The following is a 21,484-nucleotide window of genomic DNA, read 5'->3' on the forward strand; positions in this document are numbered from 1 at the left end:
GGCATTTTTCTGGCGACTGCTTCCTTCGTCTCCCTGGCTACCACACTGCTTCCCCATATTCTTCTGGCACCTAAGGAAACTGTTGGTCTTGGTCATTTGTTGGAGTCTGGGCAAGTGGGTTGGACTGGGAGCTCTGGTTGGTGCTCCTCAAGTGATAGGAGTGACCTGTGCCAGCTGGCAGAGTGTCTACTGAGGATAGTTTTTCACCCTTAAATTCAGGTTCTCTTTGAGTCTAGGGATTCATTCTGGGTTAAAAAATGGGAACCAATCGAAACAACAGAATCTTGGAAATACAAGCTGGCAATTGGTTTTGGGGTTTGTTTGTGTGGTAAGTAGAAAGGGGGTGGATATTCTGTTTCTGGAGCCCAGTGGTGCTCTGTGATTTTGGGAGCCCCTAAGAACAGTAGTGTTCAGGGCTCACTACTGGTATTTATCTTTACTCTTCCAACTTGCCTGGAGCTATAAACTCTACTCCCAGAGCATTGCTTCTGAGGAGTTGTTTTTTTTGGGGGGGGGAGGGGGGAGGTGGTGTTTTTGTTTTTGTCCTGGTGACTTAATTTAAATTTGGGTGGCTGGGCAATGCATGCTCCATTTATAGAAATAGTATTTGGAAGTTGAGTACCCTATATGTAAGTATTCCATTATAAAAATACTTACCATTCCCTTCCCAGTGGTTGTCCTATATACAGCTCACTATAATTAGGCTTTCTTGTGTGGAAGAGCGATTTTGCCAACCTGTATAGCAATGCATGGCATAGTGGTGCATGCCTTTAATCCACAGAACTGGGGAGGTTGATGCTGAAGGCTTGTATATTGGAGGCCAACCTGGCAAGTTAGTGAGATTGTCTCCAAGTAAAAAATGTGGCTTGTGATGTAGCTCAGTGATAAAACACCCCTGGGTTCAATCCCCTAAGTATTCCCCCCCCCCACCAACACACAACCCCAAACAAAAAACTAGTGCATATGGTGAATTATGAAAATTTGGTTTGGAATGATTCTGGGGTCTTTCCCAGGCACACATAACAATGTCCATGAGTCAGAAAATGGAGGATGATGATCAAGTTGTAGGACTCCAGGCTCAAACCAAAGTTGTCATAATGATAGTGGTTGCCCCAATCTATTAATTTTTCTGGGAGGGGATACCCAGGATTGAACTCGGTGGCACTCAACCACTAAGCCTCATCCCCAGCCCTATTTTGTATTTTATTTAGAGAGAATGTCTCACTGAATTGCTTAGCACCTTGCCATTGCTGAGGCTGGCTTTGAACTCTAGCTCCTCCCTCAGCCTCCCAAGCCGCTGGGATTATAGGTGTGCACCACCTTGCCTGGCTTAATTTTGTTTTTTATCATTAAAATGGGTTCTAAACCAAATTCTACAGGAGCCTGAAGGGAAGAGGAAGGAATAAGAGTAATGCCTATTGTCGCTCTCTAAAGGGAGTTACAGAGTAGCCGCTAGCTGACCGGTTCCAAGGAAATATGTTGGTACAGAGTTGATGGATCTTTGATTTTTTTTTTTTCCTAGTCAAGCTGGCCATTTCTATTTTGATGAATTCCGTGACTTAAATGTAGTAATTAAAAAATTATAAACTATGTGGACCAGCTGAAACATGTCTTTTGTGTTGTATTTAACCTGAGAGCTAGTTTGGGATCTGTTTTTAAGTCATTCCTGTTAGATTTCCCTCCTGTTTTGCAGATGTCTAGTCTCAAGGCTTTTAATTAATGGAATAACATTTGGGGTCCTTTTGATGCCATAGCCTAACCTATTAATATATGATATATATTATGGTATATCAGAATACTGGGCATGGGGATTTTATTGGTTGTGGACAGCATAAGAAAAAAAGTGGTGTCCTTTATAGGTAGAGTGAACCTTAACTGCATTCCTGGAAATCTATTGCTGTAGAAGTCAGTGTGGGTCTTCTGAGCATTAGTGCAGCAGTGTTGATGTCAGGAGGAATGTGCTGTGTCTATCATTCCAAAATGTGTGTGAGAGCAGTTAGTTGATCCTGAGAGCCAGAGGTCTGGAGAAATCGGGCTCCTCCCATTGTGAGGGTGATCCTCCCAATCCTGTGCACAAAAGACTTTCCTTTTTCAACATACTTAAAATTTCAATAGTCTTTTTCTCCTTTGGAAACAAGGCAAACATAAAATTATATAATTGTTTTAATACCTATATGAGTAGAATCAAGCTTACTAAATCTCACTTTTTCTTAAATAATTGCCATAATGTATCTCAGATTTCTAAGAATTAATAAAGGGTTTGTATATTTATAGGCTTTGAGTATTGAACCCTGGATATTGCACATGTTGAGCATATGCTATACCACTTAACAACACCCACCTCCCCTAGTAAAGGATTTTTGGCAGTATGTGGTAAAATCTTCAGGGATAAGCCCAACAGCATGAAAGAATCCTGCCCCAGAATAAAGGGCTAGAGTTTTAACTCTGGGTAAAACTTAGGATCTCAGCCTTATACATAGCCACACTAGTAGATATAAAGGGACTATAAGCATTTCTGTACCTTCCTCCTAAGAATTAAAGCGGCAAAGTCTTGCCAAAGGGATTTTTCTATAAGAGTGCAACTCAGGTACAAGCTAGGTTGCTTTCTTACCTGTGGCCTGAAAAGCTTTAGGAAAGATAGGAACTTTAAAATGTTAAGTTTCCCTACCCACTTCTTTAGCATTCTTTACTAGCCAAGTATACAGCTCTGAGCTCAATGTTTGTAGATTCTAGGAGTGGCGAGGACTATGTGTGTGTGTATGAGGGTGGGGTGGGGGAGGTTGATTATTGTCTTTGCTGGTGTCTTTTTGTTTTATGTTAAATTTTGTGTGTGCAAGCTTTCTCATTCACTGATTTCAGGTCCCTTGTGAAATGGCCATTCCCTAAAATTGTTTAAAGGTCAAATTAATTAAGGGGTTTATACTTCTGGTTTAAAATTTGGGTGGGATTGTATATCAAACACAGATATTAATGTTTAGACTATTGTCTTCAGTAGATAGTGGTGGAGGCAGTAAAAGAATCATGGCATCAAATAGGAAATTATTTTTTCTGCTTGGAAGAGCTGTTATAATCTCATCCTGTTCTGCAAATCTGCTCTTCCTAGGCAGTATCTTAAGATGAACTGACTCTGGGAATTTGCCAGAAAGCATGTTGGGGGAGGATACATAAAGAATTTGGCTTCTTTTTTTTTTTTAAAACCAAGAAGCATGGACTGGACCCTTTCAATGTTAAGTTTTTGGGATGCTACTAACTCTGCCTCCTTTTCCCCCCACGTTGCAACTTTGAAAATTTGCCTTGTTTTTTTTTTCCCCTGCCATCATCGAATCCTGTTTTGGTTAAACTGCTCATGTAAGCATAAATTCCAAGCGCAGAAAGTTTTTAATGTTGCTAGGACCCCAAAATATAGTATACTGGCTGAAAAATTGAACTAAAAGGTACATAATCATAATATTTACATTTTTGTAGGAAAATTATATCTGACCTTCCATAAAAAGTCTCCAATTTTTTTGGGGGGGGGTTGCATACCAGGGTTTGAAGTCGGGGGCACGCCACCACTGAGCCACTATTCCAGCTCTATTTTGTATTTTATTTAGAGAAAGGGTCTCACTGAGTTGCTTAGCACCTTGTTTTTGCTGAGGCTGTCTTTGAATTTGTGATCCTCCTGTCTCAGCCTCCCAGAGCTGCTGGGATTACAGGCATATACCACCGCATCCGGTTAAAAGTATCCAAATTTTATAATATTGAACCATCATTATAGGTGTAATTTCCAGTGACTTTTTGTTACTGAAATTTATTTATTTTTAAATTAAATTCAGGGATAGGCTAATTGGAACTGACTAGTCACATTGAAATTGTATGCAGGTTTATCTTATTTATGGTGCTGGGGATGAAACCCAGGGCCTTATGCATGCTATGCAAGCACTCTACCATTGAGCTGCACCTCCAACCCCTGTTATTGGGATTTAAAAAGATACCTGTTAGGGATCATTTTGTTGCTTTAATGGATATGTGCTTTTAACTAGCAGGCATGTATTGGGGGTGTACCTGGATAAATTGGACTGAGTTTTACCTTCAGTAGTTTAAGAAAACATTTTAGCATGTTTTACCTTTGAATTTTGCCTTGTTTTTTTCCTTAACTATTCCTGTATGGTTGGAACAGTCCTTTCAGATTATAGTGAGTTAACACTCTTTGTCTCTATTTTGTAAGGTGTTTTGTGCTGACTTCCCTTGAGGTAACTGGAGAATCCCCAGAAGGGCAGATCTAAAGATTTGTGTGCTAAAAATGGGCCACTGTTGATTCTGGGAATAACTTGACTAATCCTATTACTGGTTTCTTTATTCTTAGCCAGTATAATATGCTGATATAGTATCATACAGATGGGTTTAACCCCATTGCCTACATCTTCTTTAATAAAGTCATGAGCATAGCTTTTCTTTGTTAGAAGAGAGCAGTTAACTTGAAGAGCATGTTGGGGTTTTCGTGTGTCTTTTGACAGAACACTTAATCTTTTACTACTTAACACCTGTGTTGTCATCATTCTGGGGTTGTGTCCCCTGAATTCTGGCTCTGACACCATCTGTTTCATGAGTTGGCCGTATCTCCCGAGACATTTTTTTTAAAGCTATAATCTTGGAATTGTTTTGAACTTAAAAGGTGTAAGAGATCTGTCTTCCAGGTATAATTTGGAGTTGATTAACAAGCCCAGTTTTAATTTCTGACTCCCTCTTTTTATAGACAAAGGAGAGTTAAGCTTAGAATTAAAACAATTATTTCAGTCTTATACAGTGAATGGGTGATAGAACCAGAACTGGAATGCTCATTTTCTCATTTCTAGGCTAGTGTTATTTTTAGAATTCACACAACTTGACCTCTGCTATGTTGGTGTCTTATTATTTCATTACACTGAAAATTTCTGTTTCGTTCACAAGACTATGAATTTCTGATTTTTCTTGTTGATATATTTGTAGGCTTCCTCTTCTACCTCAATGCTACATTCTCTATGGTTAAGTCTATTGGATCATTTCTATGCCTTTATTCAGAGGGTCCATGTATTCTACACCAGTTTTCTGCGTGACTAAGTTTTAGTTTGAGCGTTTCACCCCTGGTTCTCAAGATTTATAGTTCTGATTAGGCTACTGAATACATGTATTTGTTTGAGGCATATTAAACCCAGCAGGTTTTGATTCTAAAAACAGCATCAGTTTCTTTCCTTTTCTCATTTCTTGGAGCTAATCCGATTCTATCCTCTGTAGACAATTAGTCCAATTTTTCCCCCTGTTAGACTCTAGTGTCCTTTTGGGGCAAAAACTGCATTTGGGTCTTATGCTTTTTCCCCATCAGAGGTTCTGCTACAGAAGGATGCTAGATAAGTACATGGTTTTAGCTTTTTCTTTGGAAACCTCCTCCAGTTTGTGTAACTACAAAGCCTTGATATGATCCTACCTTTGTGTCTCCTGTAGCTCTTGTATCCTTTCATTACTTCTCCTTGCTCATTGCTGATTCTCTAGTTTGAGTCTTGCTGCATGATTGTTTGCAATCTGCTTTTTCCATCATCCTCTTCAATTTTTCATATACATTCACACCTGCCACTCTGTGGAGCCCCTTGCCTCATTAGTGTTCTCATTGTTCACTAGGCCTATCTCTTTGGCCCTTGGTCTGTATGGAATGTCACATCTCCCAAGCTGGACATGAGTTCCTGGATCCTTCCTATCTCCATCCCACACCCTTATGAAGAAAAAGATAAAACATTCTATTACAGTTCCACCGGTTATTGTCAAAGTTCGTAGGTACTCAATAATTTCAGGATTGGGGGTTTTAAGTTTGGACCAGATACAATTTAGCATGGGAAAAAGCCCAATAAACTCAAATACCACATGAATAGTATTATATAATTAGGGATCCAAAGATTATCATTATATTTATTGGTTGCTTTCTCATAATATACTGGGACCATTTGGGGGATTGATAAATAAGAAAGATCCAGCTCGCAAGGAGTTAATAGTCTAATAAGAACACAAGCACATAAAATAGTTATGTGCTATATTGTAAATCCAACAATTAAATATATACAGAAATAACATGGGGGATAGGCATGTAAAAGAATTAAAGGTTTGCTTGAACAGACCAAGGGAGAACATTTTAGGCAATAGAACAACACAAATAAAGACAAGGAGGTATGAAAGAGAGGATTGCATTTAAGTAACTAATTTCAGTATTGACAGAATTTTAAGTGCAGTGGTTACTATCCTAAGACTTACCAGTTGCACTGTATTCTTATATGCAGGAGAAGTTAGTATAAAAACACACTAAAAAGATAAATAAAATTGCTGCAAATATTCTTATAATATTCAAAATGTTCAAAAATAAAAACAAATGCCCATTGTGTCAGGGATCCCCAAGAGTATTCCCAGGGAAAATAGGGCAAAGTCTGAAAAGCATGTTCAAATTCCCTAGGGTTCTATGCTAGGGGAGTCAGGCAGGACCCCATTTAATTCCCAAAGCTGACAGTGCATGTAGAATGTTGTCAGTCAACAAAACCTGTTAGAACTTGATGTATAGGGTGTTGTGTGTTTTATTTTGGTTTGGTCAACCAGGCAGCCTCTGCTTAGAATGTACCCAAATTCCAAGCTCCAGTGGGAGAGAGTATTTGGCATAAACCATATTGTTTATTCAGTTTACATATAGTAGGTCATGCTTTTCAGTAATGCAAATGGGTCAAAATCCAAGTTCCCAGATGTCAACCAGAAGACAGCAGTAAGGCCTGCTATTTAATTAACTCTTTTCTGCACACCTATAAGCAGAAATATGAATAAATTATATGATTACATCTATTACCTTGTGTTTTTTTTGGATTTTCCCCCCTTCTCTCCCACTGGGACAGAGGACCTTGTGCAAGCTGGGCAAGTGCTCTGCCACTGAACTAAATCCCCAACCCCTCATTACATCTATAACACTAAGCAGTAATAAAACCACTTAGCTGCACTGCAACATGTAGAAGTCTCATGCTAAGTAGAAAGAAAAGCCAGACCCAGAAGAGTACCTGTTACATGATTCCATTTATAAGAAGTTAAAGTATGACAACAGAAATCTCCAGTAAGCTCTTTTGGGGAGGAGTTGAGTATCGGGAGCAGGAAGAGCACAGGGGAACCTATAGATCATAAAAATGTTCTGAATCTTGACACATGTGGTAGTTAGGTAGGTATGAATATTGACCAAGTAGAACTAGTACCCTTTATTGCAAGTGTGTTATCCTCCCATTAAAAAAGGAGTAAACCGGGAGAGAATTGAACAACAGCAGAGGAGGTAGAGAGGGAAGATGGGAGGGGAGGGGAGGGGAGGGGGGATAGTAGGGGATAGGAAAGGTAGCAGAATACAACAGTCGCTAATATGCCATTATGTAAAAATGTGAGTATGTAACAGAAGTGAGTCTGCATTATGTATTTGGGGAGTTCAAAACCCAATTGAGTCAAATGTATGAAAGATGATATATCATGAGCTCTGTAATGTTTTGAACAATCAATAAAAAAAAAATGGAAAAAAAAAGGAGTAAACCAATCAGGATTTAACTTGGTCACTAAACGGAAGCCAGACCATGAAGAGAGGTTTTTTTGTTTTTGTTTTTGTTGTTTAATATTTATGGCTTAGAAACCTGACCTTTATTCTGATAGCAGGTCTCAAAGCTACGTCTTTGTACCCCTGTAAATCCACAAAACCCTTTAAGAATTCAAAGTCAAAACTATTTTCATAATTTTAAGACATTAGTTGCTTTGTAAACTTTGTTGACATTTGCAATGGTGGTGAAGAATTAATGGGGGTGGACGAAGCTGCTGGCACCTTAGCAGGAATTAAGGCAATAGCCAATTTCACAAACAGATGTCCTTAATGAAGCAGTATAAATTAATCTTATTAAATCACAAACCTTGAGTATATGCCTTTAACACTCTGTGTGACAAATGGGAAGTCAATGCGTCATATCGCAATACAATGACTGTCAAAAGTTCTTGTGTGATTGAGTTTCAAGAAGAATAAGCCTCTTTTTCATGAAACACGTTTTCTTACTTGAAAGAACTAAAAAACTGGGTATTGAACTTTGTATATTTAACATACATTTAAAAATTTTTTTTAGTTGTTAGACACAGTGTCTTTACTTATTATGTGGTGCTGAGGATCGAACCCAGCACCTTGCATGTCACTAGATGAGTGCTCTACCACTGAGCCACAACCCCAACCCCTTGAGCAGACTCATTATTGAATATTCTTTTCATGTTCTCATAAGCCTGTTGTGGCAATAATAGTATTTCCTTTTCCAGACTGACTTAATAGAGCTCAAATAATATTGGGTAATAGAAATGTAATAATAACTAGAGTAGGGAAGGGAAAGTAAGGATAAAGTAGCTTCTGGATTGAATGGAAAGTGGATAAGGATCAGATATCTCAAAGATTCCAAGTAAGATAGACTTGGTTGGGTTTGGCAGGTAGGAAGTTATTAATTTAAGAGTAGTTGTGTAATGTTTTTGCAGAGAGTGTGCTAGCAGAATCTTGTGGATTGAGCAGGTGAACAGGAAGTTAAATAAAGATAGCATATTTTTTGGAAGGTTTATCTTAGAATAAAGAAGCCTGTGGCTTGAAGAGCATGTTTTCATTAAGGAAGGCATGTCTTTTAAGGTAAGAGAGTCTTGAGCATACTTAAAAGAGTTAGGGGAAGGAGCCAGTGGAGAAAAGAAGGACCAGGAAGGAAAAGGAGAAATATCTTGTATCTGTTGAGGATTCACTATCTTTTTTGATACACACAGAAAGTAAGGATCTGCAGCCCTGTCTCCTTTATTCCTTGTGAAACTCCCTGTCCAGCCCTGTGACGGCACTTCTTTGCTTGAATTTACTATATTCTATATTCTCTCTATGCTTGTCCTCTGCCTGTTTTTTTCCCTCATACCTGCTTGTTGAAATTCTGCTTTTTGCATTATTCTCTAGCTTAGAAGTTATAATTGTGAAACCATTCCAGACACCTTTATTTGCTTTTTTTTTTTTTTTTCCTCTCGTGCAGCATTTTGTGCTTCCCTGGCTTTCCATTTACTTAACTGGATTAATTTCTCCCACTTAATGAAGTCTCCTGAGACAAGGATTATGTTTTATCCATTTCTGTAATTTCAACAACTAACCTAGCAGTTTTTCAGTGTTCTTGAAATATTAGATTGAGCTATGTGAAATTGCCATTTTCTTATTTGAAAAAGGTGGAATATTGACAATTTCTTATGGAGCAACTGAACATGTTGTTATTTCTTACATTTTTGTGTGAAAGACTTGAGATGGATAATGGAGGAAAAAGTTAAATATAGAAGCATTTCTTTATTTTATTATTTTTATGTGATGCTGAGGATCAAACCCAGTGCCTCCCACGTGCTAGTCGAGTGCTCTACTGCTGAGCCACGAGAAGCATTTCTAAATATATATAGTTAATAAAAGTTTAGCCAGAAACTTGGCATTGAGTGATCTGGTGACTTAAAGCAAACAGAAACTTGGCCAGAGGATCTATATTCTTCCATAAGGAAACTAATTCTTCATGGGAAATTAGAATTTTATAATCTTTTGTCCAAATCATGCTTCTCTTTAATGGGTACTCATATAAGGGCTGTTCAAAATTATAGTAAACAATATGTTCAAAATCATGAATACAAATGTTATAGAGGTTTTGTTCAGCTGTATTATTTAGTATAAAACTAAGGGCAAATTGCCAAACTACATCTTAGTTGAACCAGTTCTTTGGGGACATCTAAGTATATTGCTTTCTTTTGCTCTGGCTTAATTAAAAAACAAAGTATACATGTTCAGTACAAATTTTTTTAAACTAAAAAACTAAATGGAAGAAAATCTTTTTCTCAGATTTTTAATGTGAATACAATTTTGCAGAGATTTCACAAGATCCCAATCTATGGATACCAGTTTTAAAACCCTATCTGAAGTAATAAACTGAGTACCCCTCAATCTTTCATAATAAATCTCATTTGTTTTAATGAATCCACAGTAGTTGATTAGCTGTAATAATCTTGAAGGAGTCTATAATATTGATAATGATGTTAATTAAAAGCAACTGAATAAAAATTCAAATACTGGATACATTGGCACCCACCTGTCATCCCAGCTACATGGGAGGCTGAGGCGGAAGGATCACTAGTTTGAGGCCAGTCTGGGCAACTTAGCAAGACCCTGTCTCAAACAACAACAACAACAAAAAACCCAATAAATAAAAAGGACTGGGAATATAACTCAGTGGTAGAGCACCCGTGAGTTTAACTCCCCAGTCAGAAAAACAAAAATTGATAGATTTGGCATTTATTTTTGATAACTGAATAACCCCAATCTAGGATTTTGACCTGAGGAATGGCCATCTCATCTCCGTGCTGAGCATAAAGAGTATGGTAAGGCCAGGGATTTTAAATTAGGCAATTCTAGATTTGTTCTGTCACACAAAGAAGTATAAAATTTTGGAATCTCGTTTTTTAGCAAATAAATTCACATTGGATGGTTTCATATTTTTAAAGAAAGTGATATGAGTGATAGTTCCAAAAATAAAAAAAAAAAGAAGAAACGCAGTTATAAGCTAGAACAAGTAAATAAAGTTATTGGTGAACTTGGCTAGGTTGATTTGATCACCTATATGGAATTGGACAGCTGCCACTAGTAAGTTATTTGTTGAGTATTTCCATGCACTTTATTTCTAATTAGTACAAAGTAGGTGGTACTCTATTTTATATCTTAGATAACTAAGGTTTAGATTGATATTCAAGTGGTAGAACTGGTATTTATACTCCAGAGCCAGTGTTCTTCCTGCTTTTTTAAAATTGTTTTTTATTCTAATTTGTTATATATGACAGCAAAATGCATTATAATTCATATTATACATATAGAGCACAATTTTTCATATTTCTGGTTGCACACAAAGTATATTCACACCATTTGTGTCTTCACACATGTACTTGGGGTAATAATGTCCATCTCATTCCACCATCTTTTTTTTTTTTTAACCCCCATCTCTTTTCCTTCCCCTCCTATCCCTTTGCCCTATCTAGAGTTTGTCTAATCCTCCCATGTTCCCCCTCCCAGACCTGCTACGAATCAGCCTCCTGATATCAGAGAAAACATTCAGCATTTGGTTTTTTTGGATTGGCTAAATTCACTTAGCATTATATTCTCCACCTTCATCCATTTTCCTGCAAATGGCGTGATTTTATTCTCCTTTATTGCTGAGTAATATTCCATTGTGTATATATACCACATTTAGAGAAATGCAAATCAGAACTACTCTAAGATTTCATCTCCAGTCAGAATGGCAGCTATTAAGAATACAAACAACAATAAGTGTTGGTGAGGATGTGGGGGAAAAGGCACACTCATACATTGCTGGTGGGACTGCAAATTGGTGCAGCTAATATGGAAAGCAGTATGGAGAATCCTTGGAAAACTGGGAATGGAACCATCATGTGACCCAGCTATTCCACTCCTCGGTCTATACCCAAAGAACTTAAAAACAGCATATTACAGGGACACAGCCACATCAATGTTTATAGCAGCACAATTCATAATAGCTAAACTGTGGAACCAATGTAGATGCCCTTCAGTAGGTGAATGGATAAAGAAAATGTGGAATATATTCTTTTTGCCTTTTGAAATAGTTATTCACATTTTTGGCGGGGGAATTTTTTCTTTTGGAAAATGAAATGCTTTTTTATAGACGGTGTCCCCCACTCTACCTACCTTACATCTCAGTTGAAGATCACTCTCTTACCATTGGGAGTATCAACTCTGTTGAAAAGGAGAAAATTGATCTAAAATAATATGTCAGGATTCTTCATGAGGGGCTGGGGTTGTGGCTCAGTGGTAGAGCGCTCACCTCACACGTGCAACACCTTGGGTTCGTTCCTCAGCACCACAAAAATAAATAAACAAAGTTATTGTGTCAGCTACAACTAATATATATATAATATATATATATAGATATATATATATATTATATATATGATTCCTCATGAGCCATTCTAATAGCAGAAAGGTAGATTGGACTAGTTTTATCTTGAGGCTATTTTTTTTCCTCTATTGCCATTAAAGTTGAAAAGATTACTATTTTTCTAGCATTGCAAAGTAATTTTTCTGTTGACCTGTGATTTTTCAGTAGAATTAAAGTCTGTGTTCTAAGTCTCTGCGCAGTCTTTTTTTTAATATTTATTTTTTAGTTGTAGTTGGACACAATAACTTTATTTTATTCATATTTTTTTAATGTGGTGCTGAGGACCAAACCCAGGATCTCGCAGGTGTGAGGCATGCACTCTACCGCTGAGCCACAACCCTAGCCCATCTGTGCAGTCTTAAAGGCTACTTTCCTAAACACCGAAAAAGATCAATTAAAGGTTAAAATAAAAGCTGCAGAATTATCTCTTTTTATGGCATGATATGCCAAAAGTAATAGCAGAAGCTACTAGGCAATAAAACAACCAAGAAGAAAAAACATTTTTCATCATATTAAAACATTGATCTGATCTTAGAACTATGTATTGATAAAAGTTAAAGCAAACTATGCAAAGTAAATGCAACTATGATTATAGGAGTGGATAGTGGGTTTCCATTTTTGAAAATGAGAAACAATTCATTTAACTGGGGAATATACAAAAATCAATATATTCTGTAGTAGATTCAGATTTTATTGAATTGAAACTATAATAGTTTCCATTTTGGAAATAATGAATTCATTGTACTAGAGAATTTACAAGGATCAGTATGTTCTGTAGTAGATTTCAGATTTTTAGGTAGTTCTATTTGTACCATGTATTCAGTATTTTAATTAAGCTTCCTAAGTAGTGGGAAGAGTTATGAGCATAGAAGGGCCTGGGATCATCAGAAGAGTAGATGCCCTATGTAGTGTACTGGTTTTTTTTTTTTCTTCATTTAATGAGCAAATAAATCCTTTTCCTCAAAGATCCCTGAGGTAGCCTCTAATCCCATGGTATAGTAATAATACTATTGATAAACAACATTAATTTGCTCAGCACATAATTATGTGCCAGTACTGTGTGTGTATTGATTCACAGAACCCCCTATGAGATGATATTACTACTTTTATCCCTATTGTATTTGTAAGAAAACTGAGAGAACTGTTTTTTATTGGACAGTGCTGACTTTGATTTTTTGGGTTTTTTGTTTTGTTTTGTTTTTTTGCTTCCAAATTGGTCATTCAAGGCAAACATTGGCATTTACTGATAAGATCAAGCAGTTTGGGATATAAATTGAACACTTCACTTACTTTAATCCTAATTACACAGTCATCTTAAGCTAGATCTCTGATTTGGTATATGTGAGAAGAAGAAGGGAAGAATGCCAGATGTCATTTGTCCAGTTTGGGAATAAGATGCATGTTCCTTCATGAGATTAGGAGTAGGGTAGGGTGGCCAGATATGTTCCTAAAGTGAATTTTTTTTCCTGGCTGTTTGAGGTAAGGTGTTCAGACCTTCCTGAGGAATAAATTTTTTCTAGAAGGCCTCTAAATCAGCCTTTGCTCCTAGATTACTATGACACTTTTCTCACTGGTCCTTCTCTCATCTCTCCTATTTTTGTGGATAGTCTCCTAAGACTCACAAATAGTAGTCATTTATTTGATTTCAGATGTGGCCAGGATCTGGGAATCCACATACACAATACTTCTTTTATAGTAAGTAAAAAAAATTTGTGTGTGTGTGTGCGTGCACGCGCGAAAATCTTCCTGCAAAGTTGATAAACTGTAAATGCATTTGGTCATTTCTCCTTTTAAGGAGCTTTTAACAATTTGGTAATCTCTGATCTGTAAAACAATGCTAACTAACTCCTTAACCTGGCATATCAGGCTGCCTTTCCAGTGTCATTCTTTACTCCTATACCTAATGCTATGCCACACTGGAGCACTCTAATGCCTCTTTACTGTCTGTATTCTTCAGACCTTCCTCTTTTCCCCACTTCCAGGAGCCCCTTCTAGCCACCTTGGCCCAGCAGACAACATATTTTTACACTACATTGTGGCTTGTAGTGTGGTTGTTTACAACACAATCAGTTCTTAGTTCCTTGTCCCAATTTCAAAACTGTTTTGATTCTCTAAATCTCCTGACCTTTGTGGTGCTCACTGTAGATAGCAGACAATTGGTTAATATTTATTAGTCAGTGAATGAACGAGGCACGTAGCCTTAAGATCTGCAGACCAAAGCTGGTGGCACCCATCTGTAATTCAAACTTCTGGGGAGGCTGAGGAAGGAGGACACCAAGTTGGAGGTCAGCCCAGGCAACTTAGCCAGACATTGACTCAAAAATAAAAAGGACTGGGGATATAGGTCAGTGATAGAGTGCCCCTAGGTCTAATCCCCAGTACCAAAAAAAAAAAAAAAAAAATTGTGGACTAAATTCTTGCATCTTAGCCTTTATAAAATTACTTTAGTGAAACTGAGAATCATCTTAGAAATGAACTGTTTAAAAAAGGGCCTTATAATGGTACCTCTCAGAGGGTTTGGGAAAACAAGATTAAATGATATTTTGGTTATCCTCAGGGCTTGCAAAGAATACCAGTTTGGGGTTCAAGTTGTGCATCTAAAGTCTTCCTGCAAAGTTGATGAATTGTAAATGCATTTAGTCATTTATCATGCTTACCTGGACTTTAAAAAGCTAAACAAAGTGATATCAGGCTTTTTTTTTTTTTTAAACGAGACCAGCTGTAAGATAAGTGTCAGTTTCTTTACTTGGTCTGCTTTCTATTTGTTTTCCCCAAGATAATTGGGAATGATCAGATTTGGTAAAGCAGACTCCCCTTAGAAGATTCAGTCTGTCCCACCAATGTTTCACTATTTACAGTGTCAGGAATGAACGTGGAAAGTGAGAGAACTGAAGAATGAAGAATGTATGTCTTTGGGCACATCGTGGATAGCAGTGGTATTAAGATAAAACCAAAATAACAGTTTTTCCATAGGGTTTAATTCATGCTTCTGTATCTTGGAGTGGTTTTTTTTTCCTTCTCGTTAATGTTTTACATGTCTTATGCCAATAAATAGTTGTATGTACTTTTTTTTTTTTTTTGGTCAGTACCAGGGGTTAAATTAGGGTCTCGAGCATGCTAGACAGGCTTTCTCTACCACTAAACTATACCCCCCCAGCCCTTTTAATTTTTTTTATTTTGAGACCAGGTATGGCTAAGTTGTCTAGGCTGGCCTTGAACTTGTGATCCTCCTATCTTAACATCATGAGTTGCTTGATGCTTACCCCATCCTCTCTCATAATTATATCTTCAGATGTAAAAATAATAACTACTGTATGGCAGGTGCCAGGCTAAATGCTTTATACATGTCATGAAAAAGTTGTGGGTGCCCTTTTCCCATTTCACAAATGGGGAAACCAAGTCACAAGGTTTAAATACCTGATATAACATAGTTAATAGATAGTAGAAGCAAAATTTTTTAAATAGTTGTATTAAGATATAATTTATGCATCATGAAATTCACCTTTCAACATTAATTCATTGGTTATTTTTAGTATATTTACAGAGCTGTGCAACTATCACCATTATGTAATTTTAAGATATTTCTATTGCCTCAGAAAGGAACCTTTTACTCATAAGCTACTGCACCCTAATCATCCCTCCAGCCCTGGGCAAGTAATCTTTAGATTGCTTCATTATTTATCTATTGGTACTGACAATTGAATCCAGGAGTACTGTACTACTGAACCACATCCCCAGCCCTATTTTAATATTTCTCTTGAGACAGTATATTGCCGAGTTGCCCAGGCTGGCCTTGAACATGGTGTCCTCCTGCCTCAACTTCCCAGGATAAGATTAATCATACGCAACTATGCCCAGCTGTCTTACATTTCATTTTTAAAATTTTATTTTATTGGTTCTTTATAGTTATACATGACAGTAAAATCCATTTTGACATAATTACAGAGCATGGTATACATCTTATTTTAATTCTGACCCTAGTAACTCTCTCCTTCCCTTTCCCTACATCCTGCTTCTTTCTATTTATCTTTCATTTACCCATAGTTATTTTTTAAAATTAATTTCTTGTGGAGGTATATGACTGAGATTCCACTTTGTGCTCATATTTGTACATAGGACAGTTATGTCACACTGCTATCTTCAGTTTTTTGGGGGTATTTTATTTAAATGAATTCATAACATGTACCATATTTACCACATAATCATTACAGATTTTATGCCAATTTTTTTTTTGCAAAAAAGTGGGGCATGACCATTATGTGAAGCCTTTTTTAAAAAGAATTTTTCATCCATGAAATCTCTTTCCACAGGTATTTCCAAGCTGTTTAGTGAACATAATCATTTTCATCTTGAAGCCTACAGAATAGTTTTTATATTGACCCATAATAAAAAAGAAATACTTCACCTGTTAATAATGTATTGCTGGCAGATAAACTATATGGTTTAGTTATCATGGAAAGATGCGAGTCTTACCATATCACATGACTTACTCCTTGCAGCTTTGCTGTATACCTGCTCCCTTGGGCTTACTGCTCTTCATTGAGTTGAGTGACAATACTTTTAGTACTGTAGCACTCTAAACAAATCACAAAAGTTGATTACTGATAGTCACCATGGACTGAGAATTCTAGGCTCATGGCTGGCCAGGCAGGAGAAGACGAATGCACATCCATATGTCATTGGTGAATACATTGCTGCTCTGTTTACCTTTTAAGGGGCATGGTGAATGGAATTATACCATATAATAATTACATGATGAAAGAGTATAAAGAAGTCTTTGAACTGAAAAAAAAAACTGGGACAATCATGTAGTGGTGACCATTATGCAGTGAAATGTTGTATTTTGTTACTGATTTCTTTGCTTAGTATAATGTTTTTGAGGTTTATCCATGTTGTAGCTCTCAGTACTGCTTTCCTTTATGTCAAACAATGTTCCAGTGTATACATATACCCCCCCAATATTTGAATCAAGTCTGTCTAGTTGTGTAGCTTATGCTGCTGCTTACTTGTCATGTGAATTCCTACGTATCCTATTTGACTAGGAAGTTTTCGAGATCTTCATATTTTAGTTAATGCTATTACAGTTCTCTGAGTACTTTGTTCATAGTAAACACTTGTTTATAGTGTTTTAGTACAGAGTTAAGAAACTCAAGCCCTTTTTACTTTAACTTATGAGGGGGCAGTACAGTGTCTCTGTGTTTACCATAAAGGAGTGTAGGAAACCTAAGTATTTTTTCTCTGTGTCCAGGAAGAAGAAGTGGGAAGGATAAAAGATTGCTGGGACAACCAGGAAGCGCCTGCACTCTCCACGTGTAGCAATGCCAATATTTTTCGAAGGATAAATGCCATATTGGACAATTCTCTGGATTTCAGTAGAGTCTGCACTACACCCTTAAACCGAGGAATTCATGATCATTTGCCAGGTGATTTAGATTTGAAAACTTGAGTGTGCTAGGTTTATAAACAGAATTGCTTCTAGACAGTACATGTAGGAGCGCTTCCTTGGGAAGCCTTGGAGAATGATATTGGGTCTCTGGTAGCACTTGTTCTTACGGTTTGCTTTTTGGATTGGATTCTGCTCTGGGTGAAGACTGCTTATGATTAAAATATAGAAGTCTGTTTTATGATGCATATGAAGATTGAGGGAAAAGGATAGGCCAAAGTAACTAGAGTACTTATATACAAAAATATAATGTGAATCACATATTATAGATTTTCTATTAGCCATATGAAAAAAGTAAAAGGAAAACAGATTAAATGAATTTATTTAGTCCAACATGTACAAAATATTGCCATGGCAACATACAACTAGTATAAAAGTTGTATCTTTTTTAAAAAATATATGTCACACTCATTTTATTTTTATTTTTTATTTTTTTGTGGTGCTGAGAATTGAACCCCTGGCTTTGTGCATGCGAGGCAAGTACTCTACCAGCTGAGCTATATCCCCAGCCCAAGTTGTATCTTTTAATTAGTACTAAGACTTCAAAATCTAGTATGTGTTCTACACTAAACAGCATAAAACAAAACCAGCTATTCCAGGTGCTCGGTGGCCACATGTGACTAGTGGCTATTATGTTGAACAGTGTAGCTCTTGAATGTTTTAATAGCTTTTTAAACATGAGTACAGGTCAGTAGGCATCTAATTTTATAGTATACGAGATACTGCACAGATAGTGGAGGGAGAGGGCAGATTGTTTCCTAAGAAATGTGAATGTCCTGACAGTGTTTAATAGTTTTTGTGGGAGTTGCAACATGTTATAATAATGTTGATGGAATGTTTTCTGTTATTTTAGATAAAAGAATATATTTTTAATTTCTAAAATGGACCTTGAAAAATTTGGCAGCAGCGAGTTTTCTCAGCACAAAGACTGATAATTACTCTTCTTATAAATTTTTTGATTTAGTTTTTAACTTAGCCTTGGAAGTAATTCTCACAAAGATACTGGGAGTGTGTGATCATTAAGTAGCTTCATATTTGAGAGAGTCTCTTTAAGGAAACTAAGTGGGGCATGGTGACACACACCTGCAATCCCAGCAGCTTGAGAAGCTAAGGCAAGAGGGTTGCAAGTTCAAAACCAGCTTTACCAATTTAGCAAGGCCCTAAGTAACCTAGTGAGACCCTATCTCAAAATAAAAATAAGGGGCTATGGTTTAGTGGTTGAGCACCCTGGTCTCAATCCCTGGTACAAAAAAAAAAAAAAAGACCCATGTGTTCCATCTGTAGAATTTTTTTAAAAAAATTAAATTCTATGAGAAGACACATGAAAAAGAGGCATACCACCGAAGGGTTGGGGGCTTGACTTCTAAGTTCCAAAAAAGAATATATGTATGATGTAAGTAATGAGCTAACCCTCTGTTAGCTTATGCCAAGTTTAAAATTCAGGTATTTAGTTAGTCTTCTTGGTTCAAATATGTGTTCCATTTTTCTTGTCTGAGAAAATTGCATATAGTACATCCCGATAAGAATGACATTTGGACTGGGGAGGTAGCTCAGTAGTAGAGCATAGACTTAGCATGCTCAAGGCCCTGGGTTCATTTCCTACCTCAACAGTGGCTTAAACTGGATTACTTCAGACATCATAGAAACCTTTCTAGTTTATAGGAAAGTATGTTTTAACTAGTGCTATGTTGTCTTAATGGGACAAGATCTATGTTTAATGAGCAAAGAACTTACAGGAATGATTGTATGTTGGCAGTTGGCTAGGGAGCCCAGTGGTCTCACTGGTGAAATGTCAGACTCTGGTGAGAGTATTCTCATAATACTAAGGTCAGTGGCCAGCCAAACTACAAGGAAGAGGTTCTTCAGACCTTTCTTGGGTCTGAAGAGATCAGTTTTCCCACCTGTAGGATAGAAAGATACCTGCCTGACCTGTTTCACAGATTTCTTATGGGGCTTAGATGCGAAGGTAAGACTGCATATTCATGGGAGCTCCAGGATTATAATTCCTATCAAGGAAGCTGCCTTCAAGCCCTTTTTTTCTATAGGCCTAGCCTTCTGTATGGTTAGCATGCTTTCTACCTCCCTCCTGAAAATGTCAACTCAGGGATATGGGCCTTTGTTCTTGTGTGGTGACAGGAATGCCTGACCTACAGAAAATTCCCTGTGTTTCTCCAGCAAAAATCCTCTAAGGACCAGGCTGCAGAAATGCCACTGTTGTGGTTAATAAAGAAGTAAACCAGGGAAAATTTTTTCATGAAGATTTTTAAGAAACAACTTGATCAAAAGTAATTTTGTTGGGCTGGGTGGTAGCTCAGTGGTAGAGTGCTTGCTTAGCACATGTGAGGCACTGGTTGATTCCAAAAATAAATAAATAAATAAGATAAAGGTATTGGGTCCATCTGCAACAACAACAATGAAAATAATTTTGTTTAAAATGATCAGAATTGTAAAAATTTAAGAACAATATTGTTTATAGCAGCATTATAACTAAGGAGAATTCAGCATCAGCAGGTTAAGGAAATCAGCACAGCCATGCAGTGGGCTTTTCTGCACCACTAATTATGATGTTCGTAGAAGACTACTTAATGGCAAAGAAAGGTAATCACAGTATCTGCAATGAACAGAGCAAACAGTTTGGCCTTAAGGATATACATATGAATAGAAAAAAGACTAGAGGGATTTACATGTAACAGTGAAGTTGTTATGGACTGTTTTTTCCCCCTGTGTACTTTCCCTCACTAATTCTTCTATAATACAGATTGTATAATATAATTTTAAAAAATGGTATCTTTTGAACACAGTGTTTTATATTGCTATTTGCATTGATCCCACTTAATTTCTTCCCTAGGCTCTGGCACAAGGTAAAAGTTCTCTTTTATTACTGTCTTGCTAACATTTTGTTCATACTTGGTCATCTGTCAGAATTTACATGGCACAGTTAACTTGTTTCACAAAGGCACATTTAACTTTGCAGAAGTTGTCTTTTTTTTCTCCCATTTGAGCTGTCGAGTGTAAGTTACTTGCAAGGCTGTATGCTAGCTATGATAAAATATTTCAAGACATACTGTACAGTGAAATTGACAACAGAAATATGTGCTTGAAAGGTGTGGTGGTATACACTTGTAATTCCAGCAGTTCCGGAGTCTGGAGCAGGAAGATCAGAAGTTCAAGGCCAGTCTGGGCAATTAGTAAGACTTGTCTCAAAAAAGGGCTAGGAATTTAGCTCAGTGGTAGAGCGCCCGTGGGTTCAGTTTCTAGCACTGAACAACAACAGGAGCAGCAAAAAAAAAAAAAAAAAAAATCAGTTGACCAACTGTTTTTTGGAAAACTGATGTGACAGAATCAAGTGGAGAGAGTTTGCTTAGGGTACTGGGAAACAGTTTTGAGAGCAGAACATTTGAAATATCTTTAAAGATAACTATAATTATTTTGGCATAGCTGGATATTGAGTAGATTTTTTTTGTTTCCCTAGAATTGGCTATGAGAGCCCAAAGCTGAGAATAAGTTAAGTGACCTGTGGTGTGATGAAAACCCTTAAGAAGTGGGGCCAACTCCAGGTGTGGCTCATCAAGAGGCCCTTAGATCCCCAGCACCACAAAAACAAAGTGAGAACAGATAGTTTCTCCTGCCACAAACATTGCAGCCCTTCCCTGATCTGCACTGCACAGTATAAGAAGACCACATAGGGAGGATAGCAATTGAAGTGATTCCCATCCTTTTAATAAGAGGAGAGTAAAGTGGATGCTACTTCCCCTTGCAAGCCAAGCAAGGGGAGTCTATTTCAGGAGAAGTATGAAGCATATTTATAGATTGTAGGTGCTTCCAGGAGAAAGGCAAGGTCAAACCTGTTTGGACAGCAAACTTGTTATCTGCCCAACTGAGTAAAGATGAATTGAGAAATGTGGTGGGACAGAATAGGGTAGCTGGGGTTTTCTGAATTCCCCCAGTTGATACACAAGAAAGTTGTGACCTATGGTTTAGGAAAGATCTGCAAAAGGTCTGAACTTTTTGATTATTATCCCACTAAGAAAAGGGCCCA

At 37.2% G+C, this 21,484-nt stretch overlaps 1 protein-coding gene across 13 annotated transcripts in view; it reads left to right on the plus strand.

Moving 5' to 3' along the window:
* Positions 1–21,484, plus strand: part of Cpeb1 (cytoplasmic polyadenylation element binding protein 1) — a 78,921-nt gene that overhangs the window by 2,239 nt on the left and 55,198 nt on the right. For 9 of the 13 annotated variants that reach the window (XM_078051118.1, XM_078051123.1, XM_078051124.1 and 6 more), the window contains exon 2: positions 17,251–17,425. The exons of the other annotated variants lie outside the window; for them this stretch is intronic. Coding sequence is in view for 6 of the 9 variants with exons in the window: in XM_078051123.1 (XP_077907249.1) it covers positions 17,251–17,425 (175 nt within the window). In the remaining 3 variants the exon portion in view is untranslated. The remainder of the gene's footprint in view (positions 1–17,250; positions 17,426–21,484) is intronic. 13 annotated transcript variants of the gene reach the window in all.

Source organism: Ictidomys tridecemlineatus, chromosome 5 (assembly GCF_052094955.1).
Source record: "Ictidomys tridecemlineatus isolate mIctTri1 chromosome 5, mIctTri1.hap1, whole genome shotgun sequence".
Classification (NCBI taxonomy): domain Eukaryota; kingdom Metazoa; phylum Chordata; class Mammalia; order Rodentia; family Sciuridae; genus Ictidomys; species Ictidomys tridecemlineatus.